Raw genomic sequence first — 14,670 nt, 5'->3', positions numbered from 1 at the left:
ATTCCATTCAGAGTCATTTTACCTCACCGCTTCTATAGAATTGATCCTTGTGTCGTTGACATAAAGGTCTTAAATTAATTGTAACTGCAGTAAGGAGGCAGTTAGACGGCAGGAGGCGGGCCTGCTTGTGGAACTTCGCAAATACACCGTTAAAGATCGCTTGCTTTTAAAATTATACGCTAACGAGCTACGTTGTTCCGGACGGGTGACTTGAGATGTTTAAAAACGTGGCACATGTTCGGTGTTTTTTGAATTTGATTTATACTTTTCTTCCTCCTTTGAGGTGTTTATAACGAGATTAAAATATTTAGGGCCTGTTTCACCACTTCCTGATAAGTCTATCCACCAATTAACTTGATAGATCAAGTCTGGAGAATATGTCAAAAATGTTGTGAATAGCCTATTAGGCACTTTATCAGAAAGTGGTGAAACAGGCCCTTAATGTGCCAAAATTAAGGTAGCTACTTTAGCAAATCTGTGTTTAATAAGGAGGGTTTATCTACTTACCGTGTAGAATTTTCAGTATTTTAGTTTTTAAACTTTTATTTTTAATAATTGCCATATTATGATCTTGATAATGTTTAACCTTTTATTATACTCCTCCAATAATTTATAAATATAATTTATATTCCATATCAAACAAATATATCATTAGTTAACCATTTCAAAAGCATCCTAATTTCTACTGTCTATTTTAGCGAAAACAGCCATAGTATTATCCCTAATTAATATTCCGCGCGTGTAAATAGCACTAATACGAACCCCCATCGGTTTTTATTATTAATTCACGCGCGTGGTTTTGTTAGTTAAAGTCAGGCTTTCACGGTGATTGGCCATGGCCCCCGGCCTTTCATTGATGGTTATGAATTTATACGGGGCCCATCAAAGATTATTCCAATCGTATTTTGTTGCGTTATGTGCCTACTTGTGCTGAATTTTAACGAAATGTTTGTTTTATTTCAATGAGGTGAATACTTTACAAAATTATATTTTGAATATTTTATTTATAGACCAACTAGAATCATAAACACTTGCAACTGCAGAAATAGTTGTAGCCAAAGGTAAAGTATGAAATATGAAAAACTTAGAATTTATCAAAAAATTAAAATTTTCGAAATAAGAAAATCCAAACATTCCTTTTAAAAATAGAAATTAATATAAATGTATTAATTTTTAGTTTTATGTTCTCTAATTCAATTCTCTTTGAAAGTTTTAATTAAAAATTTCTCAATTTTCTTAACATTACCGGTATCCCGGTGCGGGTGTGGGCGGCGTTACTCGCGAATTCACCGACAAAATAAACATTAAAGGAGTAAGCACACTGAGACGGGCCGCGACGGGGCTCAGCGTGCCGGGGCTCATCGCAAAAATCCGCCTCCATACAATTTGTATGGAAGCGGATGCACGTATCGCACACTGTGTCGGGGCGCAGCGGATTTTCGCTTCCATACAAATTATATGGAGGCGGATTTTTGCGATGAGCCCCGGCACGGCCCGTCTCAGTGTACTCACTCCTTTTAGCGGTGCTACTGTGAAATATGAAAACGGGAGAACTTTACGATTGCGCTTACGTCTGGAGGTCCCCAAGGGCTAATTCCCTATCATATTTATTTGTGTTCATTACATTTTATTGTAACGATGGCTTTTGTTCCAGGCGACGTTGTTCTTTGCACGCTGCCCCTGGGAGTGCTGAAAGTTGCGGTGGCCAACAACGGGCAAAATCAGCAAAACTTCGTTAAGTTTGATCCGCCCTTGCCTGATTGGAAGGTATTTTTACGACTTTAATGAGAAAGGTTTGAATTCGGAGGTCGATTGAGCGGAAATTTTTGAATTGAGTTTAAAGGAGTTGATAGAAATTTTATTCGCTTTGTAATTAAGTTTAGTAACTTTTGCGTTATGAGGTTCTGTTTTCTGTTTTGGTGTTTTTATGTTTTCGAAAGGGTTTTTCAAGTGTACTTATTCAAAGAAGGTTATAATATGGGACTATTCATGATAACATGCAGGTATTTACATTGCTCTTTCTCTAATGTATTATTTCTACAATTATTTAAACCTTTTTGCCTAATTCGTTTTCTAGGTTGCTGCGATTAAGCGCTTGGGTTACGGCAACTTGAACAAAGTGGTGCTGTGCTTTGAGCGGACATTCTGGGATCCCAGCGCAAATCTCTTCGGTCATGTTGGCACTACCACTGCCAGTCGAGGTATGTTTAAATTATTATATAAACTTTGTCGTCAAGTAGTCATGACTCATAAGAGGTTATCCTTAAGAGGATACACCAGGGGCTAGAGAAATGAAAAAAAAGTACGTGTAATATCTATAGCTGTCTCCCTTACCTCAAGCCTATACCGCAGAAAACGATAGAGACAACTGCAGAAAATCAACGATTCGTTGTCCCCTGATTCCTTCTCCAAAACTTAATCGATTTAAGTACTTTTTTCACTAAAGATTAAAGAAAGGCTTGAGCTGTGTTCCTATGTTTTGCTTTTTTTGTGTAATCTAGCCAAATCTGTTTTCTGGACATTTGAACACAGCGGAAAATCTGGCCATTTTTTGGGGGTTTTTGAACGTTCATATCTTATTTAATAATTAAATTATGAAAAAAAAGGAAACATAGGGACATTGTATTAGTGGCCGTAGATATTCAGGAAAAAAATTATAACTTTACTAGCATTATCCAGGGAGGAAACAGGGGACAGCGTTTGTATGGAAAAAAGGGCGGTGTGGACTCCTCTTAAAACATACACTCTAGAAAGTACCAAAAAATGTGTGGCTAAGACGCTTTAAAATTTTCCACGAATGTGAAAGCAACAACAATAAACATTCGCCTTCTCAAGACAACCTCTTCTGATAGGAACCAAAACAAGGAAACACATCTCAATTAAAACGACTTGATCCCCAAAATAATTGCTACATTATTAATCTCCATCGTGGGATGGAGGATCTCGACTAGTACAAATAGTATCCTATTCTCATTCGAAGTTCTCACATAGAATAAACATTTGTTTAATACGTTAGCGAACCACCGAAGTGTGGTTTCACCATTAATAATTGGGAGGTGTCATCAATATTAACGTATCTGAAATCTCCGAAATGTACAACACATTGCGCCTCCCCGAGGACACGTATAAATAATTTGCCGCCGGTGTAAATAGTGTAAAACGTAGAAACGGTGGCCGACGAGATAACAAATTAAAAGCTGAATAATTTAGCGCCACTCACTAACCCGGAGGGGTTCATTGTAATAAATCACGGGAACGAGTCAAGACAAGCGATTTTTTACGTTATGCGTTAGTGCCTTCACTCTTTTGTGTTTTGACTTCATTAAGTACGCGTCTGTTGGGCCCTGTTTTAGGGTTGCCATGCATGTGTGCATCAGCAGTTTTTTAAATATCTTTAAAATAATATTATGTATCAGAATTATCTTTAATATTATTGAAATTGTTGCATATGTCTTTAACTGCATCATCTGCCTTCATATTCGTTGTTTATTGTTTTTGTATATTGTAATTGATGGTACTGTTGGTTCTTGGTGGAAATTCACGTTGAACACTAATTATAAAACACAGTTTCTCGTGCACTTTTTCCACTTTATTAAGAAATTATTATACACGTTCGAAATAAATCATCATCACTAAGTATACCTGATGATGATTTATTTCGAAACCGGTCGTGTAATTTGTTAAAATTTATAAAATTTATTAATAAATAGTGGAAAATGTGCACGAAAAACTGTGTATTAGCATTGTTTTGTAGCTTAAAAAATAATGCCTTTTTAACAACGTTTATTTACATTTTGCCGAATGGTATGTAAGGTATCAGTTCTAAACCAAAGTTTACGAAACTCAACCTTCAGCGAAATTTGATTATGGCAACCCTAATCTACAAAGGAGCGCGGTGAAAAGGCACTTTGTAAAATTTCGGCCTCTGAAAATGTGTATCTGATGTGTAGGAGTACTATCACGTACGGAGTTTGGGCAACCAACCGTAAACTTTCCTCGTATCAATTTTAATTTCTGTATATTGATCGTCAACTTCAACTATACTTATAATATTAGAAATGCGAAAGTGTGTCTGTTACCTCTTCACGCCTAAGCTGATGAACCAATTTTGCTGAAATTTGGTATGGATTTACTTTGACCCCCGGGAGAGGACATAGGATATTTTTTATCCCTGAAAATTTTATTGTTCCCGCGCGATAAAGGAATTTTGGGGCAACGGAGTTGCGGGCATCATCTAGTCATATTAATAAGGTAACGTCTCCTTTATTTATGGAGCGTTAATCTTTGCTCTAATAAACATCCGAGTTTATTTGATTATGTTTATTTAATGCCCCCATGTAGAGGGGTTCGATGATATATTAATAATGCAAAGTTTAATTTGTGGATTCGGTTTTACTGTCTTCGCTTTACCCAATAAAGAGATTATTGCTTATTCTGGTTCAATGGATTACACATCCTCCACGTTTAATGTTATAAATTTAGATATTCACATTAAAATTATTATAAGACAGAACATGTGATTGATATTTACGTTAAAATTATTATAAGACATGTGATTAATTAAAGTAGAATAATTTCACGTTACTTTCAATATTTTATTGCCAAACTATTACTTCTTCCCAATTGAAATAACTCAAGACTACCAAAGACGAAGGAGGTTTTGCTGTATATTTTATGAACAAAGATTTTTAGCCTTGCTTTTTTCATTTTGCAACAAATATAATTATTCCTATTTTCTATACCAAAGTGCCTTTCCAACCTACCTCTCCTATATACAATATGCACCATTAAAATTACGAAATCTTTTTCCAGGTGAACTCTTCCTCTTCTGGAACCTGTATAGCGCTCCGGTGCTCCTGGCTCTGGTGGCCGGGGAAGCTGCTGCGGTGATGGAGAACGTGACTGATGACGTCATCGTGGGGAGATGCATCGCGGTGCTGAAGAGCATATTCGGTCATGCCGCTGTGCCGCAGCCTAAGGAGTGTGTGGTTACAAGGTGAGTTATAGAAACGCAATGACAAAATATGTTCCTGAACAAAGCCGAAGTTTAGGTCGTTTTCATACTCACCAGTCACAGTAAGCCTTTTGGCACCGACGTACCTTTGGTCAATTTTGACATATTGTTAGTAGATGACACTTTCTAGTATCTATTTCTTTAGGCATCCATTACACGGTAGGTTTTGCTGTCAGTTTTACCACAGTCATGGCTGTAATTACTGATGGATAACCTACCGTATAATAGCGTGATAGACTGTAGCATGAAGTTGATTGACGAAAATCTGGATATCTTGATTTTTGCTTCACGAATTTTGAGTGAGTGTTGTCACAAAAAAAAAAAGTTGGCTTTGACTGACATAAAACTGAAGAGAATTGAGTAATCGTATTCTTCAGTCCATCAGTCACCATCAGTAAAACATAATTCATGACGGACATTGACGGAATTGACTGTCGCTTGCTTGAGCATGTAATGGATGTCTTAAAGTTGCTTCCATAGGGGAGATATTATTATATGTAATATAATATGTGAAACAACGGATATGGAAAAGGACATGGAAGCACTTAAGTGATAAAACAATACCTTAATAATGAAAGTAATTAGGTATTTCTTATTTCATTACGAAAGACAAAAATACTGTTTTGTTTAAGTAATCGAATTCATTTTATTCTGGAACACATACCCTAGATTCTAGAAGTTCAATAACCAGTTTAAGGAAACCGAGTAACATCATGCACAATATATTGTGCAAAGTAATACCTTTACCATTTGCGTGTACGCGAACCGAGACCATAACCAGCTCTACTCCTTAAACAGTTTTGAAGATAGTATCGGGATGCTCAAATCTAATAAGTCCAGACTTCAGCCCCGTATTAAACGACCAGTTTGTATGCAGTACTTGTTTGTTGGTCGCGTAACATAAAGTCGAATGTGCGTTTGTTCCTGGACAATTGTGTGTTAATACCCTCCAGCGAAGGTAGGAAGGTATAATTTCAGGTGTGAAATCGTAAGTTATCATTGCTTCTTTTGGACTTCCTACACTTTGTGTGATAGTGGCACAATAAACATTCGTAAAATGTGTGCAAATGTGACCTTATTTATGGTACAGTAAGTTTCCTTTTTCGGGAAATTGTTGATGATTGCATGTTTAAGGATGGGATTAAGGACAGTTTGTTGAAATAGTACAGTGACTTAGGTTAAGTTCACACGGCACAATCCTGTTTTTTTCAGTATACCTACGTCTTAACGAATAAATAGTAGCGCATACAATGTTTATAGAACCATTCACACGTCGACTGTACTGCACGATTTGTTGCAGTACAATCGTTGAGACGTATGACTGCAAAAAAACGTACTGGACAATGCCGTGTGAACCTACTCTTACAGTTAGGTCTATTTTATTCAAATTCTCGTACAGTTATACTTAGATGTAGAGCACCAAGGATTACATACAGCTTGACTTTCGTTCCAAGCACAAATTGACATGTTGGTTGCCAATGCGCGAACCGATCTCAAATTCGAGGAGGATTCATATTCGCATACAATGGATATCTTGTGCAGATTATGTTTTGCATTGAATTCCACTAGTTTGTTCCCGTCCCCGCTTGGGGATTTCTAAATAATAGGTCTAGCTTTAAATAGCTAGAATTCTTGGAGCTTAATTCAAGGAAAGAAGACTAAATTATTTTATGATTTCGTCATAGTAATAAAAAGAAAGACGAATTAAATCGTTTTAATGGTTCTTTCGCGGCAATCCGGCTTCGATATTGTTGCAATGTAGCCTCGTTATAATTAAATTTCAAAATGGTATTAACAGAAAAGTTTTTATTGGTCAAAACTCAAAACCCAAAATATGTCGCTCTACTGTACTTGACAATAATTATTGTTATTCATTACGAGAATACTACTTGGCTGTTTTACACGATCCAGACTGGATCGAAGCTGTGTTATTGTTCGAATGAGATCATAAATAAATAATTAGGTATATTTCTACAGTTCTTTGCTAAACGGTATCTTAGGAATTAATAACTATGAACGCTGCTAGCCGTATAGAATATTGAAACAAAGCTACCCCAAGCTCGCTACGTTCTTCACTTTAGTTGTCCCTTGGGATCATCTTTACTGACGGTACTGCAGTTCGTTAAATATCAATATGAAATGCTGTAGCTACTACAGAATCAGTAATATGTAGTTTATTATTTTGAAATAAAAATATTTAATATAAATCATAATATAGGCCGCGCAAAACTTAAGAATCGCTCGACGAAATTGGAGGGTCATGTGGACAATAAAGTGCAACAAGTAATGACATAAACATAACCATAGATTAATAAATATTAAATAGTTACTCACACTTCAATAACTACAATACAATTAACAACATAATATCACCGTCTAATCGCAGAGTACCGTCTGATAAAACTCATCTACATTCTACACGTGCCCTGGCCCACACCAACCAGTTCGCCTGCACTTTCCTCTTCCATTTCTACCGGGCAATTTCTAAGGTGCCTACCACGCGTGCATGCTCAAGTCTCAACCACAGTTTCATCTCGACAAGAATGTGGCTTACGCATGCGTAACAGTCAGTCTTACGTCTTTTCATGCGAGAAGCATGCGACAGCAAAACTGTGTCAAGCATGCACATGTGGCAGGAGCCTAAGTTGTGCGCGCTACCTATTCTGTGTGTCAAACACTAAGATCTCATTTTTAGGGTCCCGTACCCAAATGGTAAAAACGGGACCCTATTACTAAGACTTCGTTGTCTTTCTGTCCGTACGTAGCTAAACTTCTGAAATTTTCACAGGTTGTGTATTTCTGTTGCAACTATAACAACAAATACTAAAAACAAAATAAAATTAATAATGAAGGGGGGTTTCCATACAAGAAACGTGATTTTTTTGGCCTTTTTTTCCTCGATTTCAATAATGGTAACATTAAGACACTTGAAATTTTTATAAAATCCTTATATGTGTACTTTAATAATTAATAATAATATTAAAATAAAATAAAAAATGAGGGGGGCTCCCATACAAAAACAATTATTTCTGGCTTACTTTTGCTCTATAACGGTAGATACGGAACCCTTCGTGCGCGAGTCCGACTCGCACTTGGCCGATTTTTTTACTTTTCACATGGTAGTCAGGGAGCCCTAGAACATTTTTTTTATTACTACCAAGCAAATTTTTTGTGAGTAGCTTCATTTTGATAAGACAAACAACATTTTTATCTGCGAAAAATCTTGAAAGTGGTAGCTAACCACAGACATAGATCATGACCCATGTCTGTGTAGCTAACAGAGAGAGATTATCTCATACTTTGATTTGATGGTCCTAAAATATGGATTGTTCTATTTGTAGGACAATGTTACTCTTAAATTATATAACTATTATCCTACCAATTTACAAAAAATCTGCTGGTTAGAGTTCCGTTTTAGGGTACCGTAGTCAACCAAGTTTTGTTGATTACAGAACCCTAACCAGCTGATTTTTATTGGGTATATATTTGATATGACTCTGTCCTCCTCGTAAAACTAAACTAAATAAGTAAATAAAATTTAATTATTTTTTTCAAGATGGCGCGCGGACCCGTTCGCCCGCGGTTCGTACAGTTTCGTGGCGGTCGGCTCGTCTGGTACCGACTACGACCTGCTGGCGGCTCCCGTGCCCGACGCCAATGGAGACAACCGCATGTTCTTCGCCGGTGAGTCCTGTAACAACGGTTTTGGTTAATTAGGACGAATATGTAATAAGTATTTATTAAGGCCCTATTCCACCAGCGTCTGGCAGTGTTAACAGCTTGTTAAAATACAATTTCTTCTCTTTCATTCAGATTAAAAATGAAAGAGGTAATGGTAACGTGATACTAATTCTTACATAACTTTAACAGTCGTTGGTGAAATTTGGCCTAAATCACCCAATAGTTTTAGTTTTTGAACGATTTGGGTATTTCTTTAACATGATATAACTCCCAAGCGGCCACATGCGGCCGCGATAACAATATATAAGCTATTGTGTCTGGTTTTTCCACGATCGAGGTATTAATAATTATTATTGATGTCATATTAATATTTGGTGTTATAATAATTAATCCAAAGAAAGGGAATAAAATTATAATAATTTCAGTAGGAATTAATAATTATGTCGCGAACTGAATCTAAAATCTCCCAAAATACAAATCTTTTGAAGCTTGAAATTGAAATCTCGAGAATAAAGGTTTTTGCGCCTATGGCACTAGCATAGGGTTGTTTAGTTATTACTTATTACCCAGTTAATTCGAAATATTTTCCTATTTGAAAAGCAAAATTATCATCACTGAAAAAGGACTTTTTAATTCCCTTCGTGTTTACTAGAGATCTCTACAGTCTACCGTCGGATGTCATTTTTCCGCACGTTTGAACTGTCCTTTTAATTCTGCTCGTTGAAAGGCGTAATATTCCCATAATCCTCACAAAGGGTTCGCGGGAAATTAAAAGTTTTTGTGGCGGAGTAATGAAGGGGTGACGTTTTGTTTCCCTTCTTAAAATTAAATACATGTAGGTATAGCAGAACAAAATATATATTTCTCGCTGTCTGCGGGGCTAAAATGGTCGCTTTGGAGAATCATAATATGATTCATTTAAAAAAATATAATATTATGGTACTTACTCTACACATATGAAGCAGCGATGATTTTTTTTCTCGCGTCCACTCCATGGTGTGGGGTGTCGTTGGATAGGTTTTTAGGGTTCCGTACCCAAAGGGTAAAAACGGGACCCTATTACTAAGACTTCGTTGTCTGTCCGTCTGTCTGTCTCCAGGCTGTATCTCAAGAACCGCTATAGCTAGACTTCTGATTTTTTCACAGATTGTGTATTATCTGTTGCCGCTATAACAACAAATGCCAAAAACAAAACAAAATTCATATTTAGGGGGGGCTCCTATACAACAAACGTGATTTTTTCGGCCTTTTTCGCTCTATATCGATAATCGCAAGAGGTAGGTACTAGGATTTTTCACACATTATTTTTTTATATGTGTACTTTAATATTTAATAATAATATTAAAATTAAATAAAAATTAAAGGGGGCTCCCATACAAAAACACAATTTTCAGCCCATTTTTGCTCTGTATCGGTACGGAACCCTTCGTGCGCGAGTCCGAATCGCACGTCTTGGCCGATTTTTTTTAATATGCTGAATTTAAAAGGAAAATTATCACGGCTAAGAAGACTTCAAAAGTTATTGAGTAATAGTCGATGAACTAAAACAAATGTATTCGGCGAAGTATATAGACGATATAATTGTACATTCATTGACCATACAAAAATTATCAAAAACCTAGCGGTACTACGGAACCCTACATTGCGCGTGGCCCGACACACACTTGGTCGGTTTTATAATTTCAGATTGTAGATTGATAACATATTTTTGTTTGTGTCCAGGTGAGCACACGATGCGCAACTACCCTGCGACTGTCCACGGTGCGTTTCTCTCTGGTCTGCGCGAGGCGGGCCGCCTGGCCGACCTGCTGCTGCCGCAGCCGCCTATCACCAGCGCCAGTGTTGCTGCTGCCACCGCCGGACATACTTAGAAGTAGCCAGGGAGTATTATTAACCATACAGACTGGAGAGGTGAGGCCGCATTAGGCGTAACTACACTGCAGCTGCGGCGCAAGTCAATACGTCCCATACTACTCATAGTGCTGGGCAGGGCGGGATTTATAGCGGGCTCCACACTCGCGGCGCGAAAGCCCGCGAAGGCCGCGAGTCGCGAGTGGAGGGTTTCGCGGCTTCGCGTTCGCGCTTCGCGGCTTTCCCCGTCCGGTGTCGGTTTTTTGGCCCGCGACATTTTGATAAGCACACTATGTAAGAGCAGCAGCTACAATGACTTCAACGTCCATTTTACTCAAATGCGCGAATGTAAAATAAATGCGAAGGTTGCGAGTGTAGAGGGCCGTATTTATCCGTGTCGTGTTCATGGCGCGTAGCGCTCGTGAATCGTGGCCGCAATTCGCGCCGCGAGTGTGGAGCCCGCTTATATTTTTTATGAGCATAGGCCACTCTAATTTTGCCGCCCCTATGGACGGATGACCTATGATGGACCTATGGATGCCGCCATCCTAGGACGCTGCCGCCCACAAGCAATGGCCTACCTATACATCCAGAGCTGGTGCGGGGTTAATGTATCGCGTAGTTCCATCTCCGCGTAGTGCAGCTTCGCTATCGCTCATACAAAAACGCGTTTAAATACTCATACAAATTCATACAAAGAATGTTAAGTCGCTACGTTGCAGTGTGTCAGAGTATAGTGCGGCCACACCTTAATGTTATCTGAAAATTCGTCTAGTACATAATAATATATTATATTATGAATGGCATAGTAAAAGGAGGGGAAGTAAGTTATCTTCATACAAAGGCATCGCGCGCGGCTTGTATGTGTGCGCCATAGTATCAATGCGTCGCTACGTACGGCACACAACAAAATCTCGGCGAGTTTTAGAGGCTGGTACAAAATCTCGGCGAGTTTTAGAGGCTGGTACCGCCGAGATTTTGTTGTGTGCCGTACGTGGCGACGCATTGATACTATGGCGCACACATACAAGCCGCGCGCGGTGCCTTTGTATGAACATAACTTACTTCCCCTCCTTTTACTATGGAATGGTCTTCTGTATGTAGACTTATGTTGTGGTTATATTTTATACCTTGATGATACTCTTACGACTTGCTTTGACTGGAACGTCAAGTTAACTGTTTTGATTAAATTTTTTGGCTTATCTGATAGACTTGGGGTGCATTCACAGCAAATTAACTGTCAGCCGCTGACTATAAGCAAGCTCACAACTCTATATTGAGCAATAACACACAATGAAAAAGTGTTAGATGTGAACAGAAAATATGTATTAAATTTTTAAATAATTGTAAGTTTTGTGTGAGCGTAGCCTAATGTTTCTTGCAGTATTCAGAAAATTTTCCGATAGTTAAGCGACTGAGAATCGATATTTGAGTTTATTACTAATTGCTTATTAAAAGCAATTATTATTAATTGCTTTTAATAAGCATTTATAATATTTATACCTAGGTGAATGTACCTACCTAATTTTAGTTTAGTTTTAGTACAAAGTCTGTCTTTGATTGCTTTGAATATTAAGTACATAATTATTCTTATTGAGTTTTGTAATCAGCAAGCCAACGAGATGATTCGTCTTTATTTAATGGCGGCTCTCGACATAGGCGAACGCGTTGGCCAACGCGTCTGCAGACGCGTTGGCCCAATGTGTAGAACGGGCGTTCGCGCGTTGGCCAACGTCTAAATACCTACGGCCAACGCGCGAACGCCCGTTCTACACATTGGGCCAACGCGTCTGCAGACGCGTTGGCCAACGCGTTCGCCTATGTCGAGAGCCGCCATAAAGTTAGTTAATTTTTTCTTTCTGTGTGTGTGTGTACCTTTCTTTTTAATTTTTGAAGTAAAATCGATCGAAGTGTGATGTTTAGTTTAAGACTAGAATAAGCTTTTTATGTGCTGAATAAATGATTTTTGATAATACCTACTTTGTTTTACTTTGTTTAAAAAAATGATCTATTTGACAAAAAAGACATTATTATTATTGACTTTTAAAATATCTTCTTGCAAAATTTCATCTAAATCGGTTCAACCGTTTAAGTGTGAGATGGTAACAAACTCAGAGTTCAGACAGACACACTTTCGTAACTAAGTGTTTACAGTGTGTAACAAAAATAAGTGATAATACTTTAGGGTGTGTACGTGTTCCTTGTAGAGAGTTCACTGTGAAAGTAGCAGTGCTGAAAGACCAAATATTTTTTTTACTTTTGTATGGGGAAACTCGTGACGCTCGGGCCCTTGCCCATACAAAAGTGAAAAAATTTTTTCGTCTTTCATAGCTGCTACTTTCACAGTGAACTTTCTACAAGAAACACGTACACACCCTTTAGTATTATCACTTATTTTTGTTACACACGTATAATATTAGTGACGATCATAATTATATTTCTTCGCTTCATTCTTCGATATATAATTAACCAGTAGTACCTTTGTATATCTGCTTGGCATACGCGTTTTTTTAAAGATTTATGTAGGTAAGTTGAAAAATTACAAGCTCGCCCGATCACATGGCGTTCCAGCGTGCCTCATTCTTTGTTAACGCGAGGCAACGCGAACACGTTTACTAAGTAACCATGCTAAAGGACAGCGCTCAGAAGAAAATTGGTTATTATTATTAAGATGATTGAGTCAGTGTTGTAAGTAACTAAAGTCAGTGTTATTTTATCGTGTAACAAGAAAATACATGTAAGTACTATTAAATACTTAAATAAACGGCAGGCACTACCGAGGCCTAGACGAGCCAATTATATTCAATACTAGCCGGCTTGTACTACGACCGCGAGTCAATTAAACGTACAATGTGTTTGGACTGCGAGTCTTTATCACAATCTATAATATTATGTATGCTTTATCTGTTCTATAAATAGAATTATAGAACTATATATTTTCTGGATGGGAGGAAATAGCTGCAGGTGATTTCTGCAATCATTTTATTAACCGGTATGTACTGCAACTGTGACTCAATAAGTACAGTGTGTTTGGAGTTTGGACCGCGAGTTCTTTTACACAATCTATATTCTATATGCATCGGAATTGATTGCGGATCTCTGACGATGTTTTACCTATTCTATAAACAGAACTATATGTTTGCCCGATTGGGGTAAATAACTGCAAGTAAATTACTGCAAGTGTTTAATTATATTAAGTTATTTTATAAACTGCCATAATGTGTGGATTGACTGCGGGTCTCTAAACACAATTTATATGCATTGGAATTGACTGCGAGTCTCTGACGATGTTTTATCTGTTCTATAAATAGAACTATGCGTTGGCCGGTTTGGGGATTAACAGCGAGTTGTTTTATAAACCGCCATAATGTGTGGATTGACCGCGAGTCTCTAAGCACAATCCTTATGCATCGGAATTGACTGCGGGTCTCTGACGATGTTTTATCTAAAAATAGAAGTAGATTATGTTGGCTGGTTTACGAGGGTTAACTGAGAGTTAATTACTATTTAAATTTAAAATATATTGATATTTTTAAATCAACATAATGTATGGATTGACTACGAGTCTCCGACAATGTTTAAAAATAAAAATTAGCAACTACCGCGCGTTTTCTCGCGCTCTTAGTTTTATAAATAGAACTACATATCTTTGCCGTTTTATAGAGAACAGCTATTTTGAGCTAATAACTAGATTGACTGCGAGTCTCATAAATTAACAAACAATGCGCGTCCCGCGCGATCCTTTTGTTCTAAATATAGAACTACGATTATAATTTATTATGTCTGCTGGTATATAATTATTATTATTAAATAAGTTTTGCACCAATGTTGGAACTCGGGATACACCGCGAGTGTTTTTTTTTTTTAATGAAATAAGGGGGCAAACGAGCAAACGGGTCACCTGATGGAAAGCAACTTCCGTCACCCATGGACACTCGCAGCATCAGAAGAGCTGCAAGTGCGTTGCCGACCTTTTAAGAGGGAACAGGGTAATAGGGGAGGGTAGGGAAGGGAATAGTTGAGGGTAGGGAAGGGAATAGGGTAGGGGTTAGGGGATTGGGCCTCCGGTAAACTCACTCACTCGGCGAAACACAGCAAGCGCAAGTTTCACGCCGGTTTTCTGT

At 37.8% G+C, this 14,670-nt stretch overlaps 1 protein-coding gene across 1 annotated transcript in view; it reads left to right on the top strand.

The window, feature by feature from the left end:
- Positions 1-10,717, top strand: part of LOC121733849 (lysine-specific histone demethylase 1A) — a 437,211-nt gene extending 426,494 nt beyond the window's left edge. Inside the window, exons 12-16 of the mRNA XM_042124231.1 lie at positions 1,655-1,767; positions 2,078-2,201; positions 4,813-4,996; positions 8,571-8,698; positions 10,418-10,717. Of these exons, the coding sequence (XP_041980165.1) occupies positions 1,655-1,767; positions 2,078-2,201; positions 4,813-4,996; positions 8,571-8,698; positions 10,418-10,566 (698 nt within the window). The 3' untranslated portion in view covers positions 10,567-10,717. The remainder of the gene's footprint in view (positions 1-1,654; positions 1,768-2,077; positions 2,202-4,812; positions 4,997-8,570; positions 8,699-10,417) is intronic.
- The last annotated feature ends 3,953 nt before the right edge of the window (positions 10,718-14,670 follow it).

This window comes from Aricia agestis, chromosome 14, assembly GCF_905147365.1.
Source record: "Aricia agestis chromosome 14, ilAriAges1.1, whole genome shotgun sequence".
In the NCBI taxonomy this organism is placed as follows: Eukaryota; Metazoa; Arthropoda; class Insecta; order Lepidoptera; family Lycaenidae; genus Aricia; species Aricia agestis.
The sequence above is the reverse complement of the archived record's forward strand: the minus strand, read 5'-3'. Positions and strand labels throughout refer to the sequence as shown.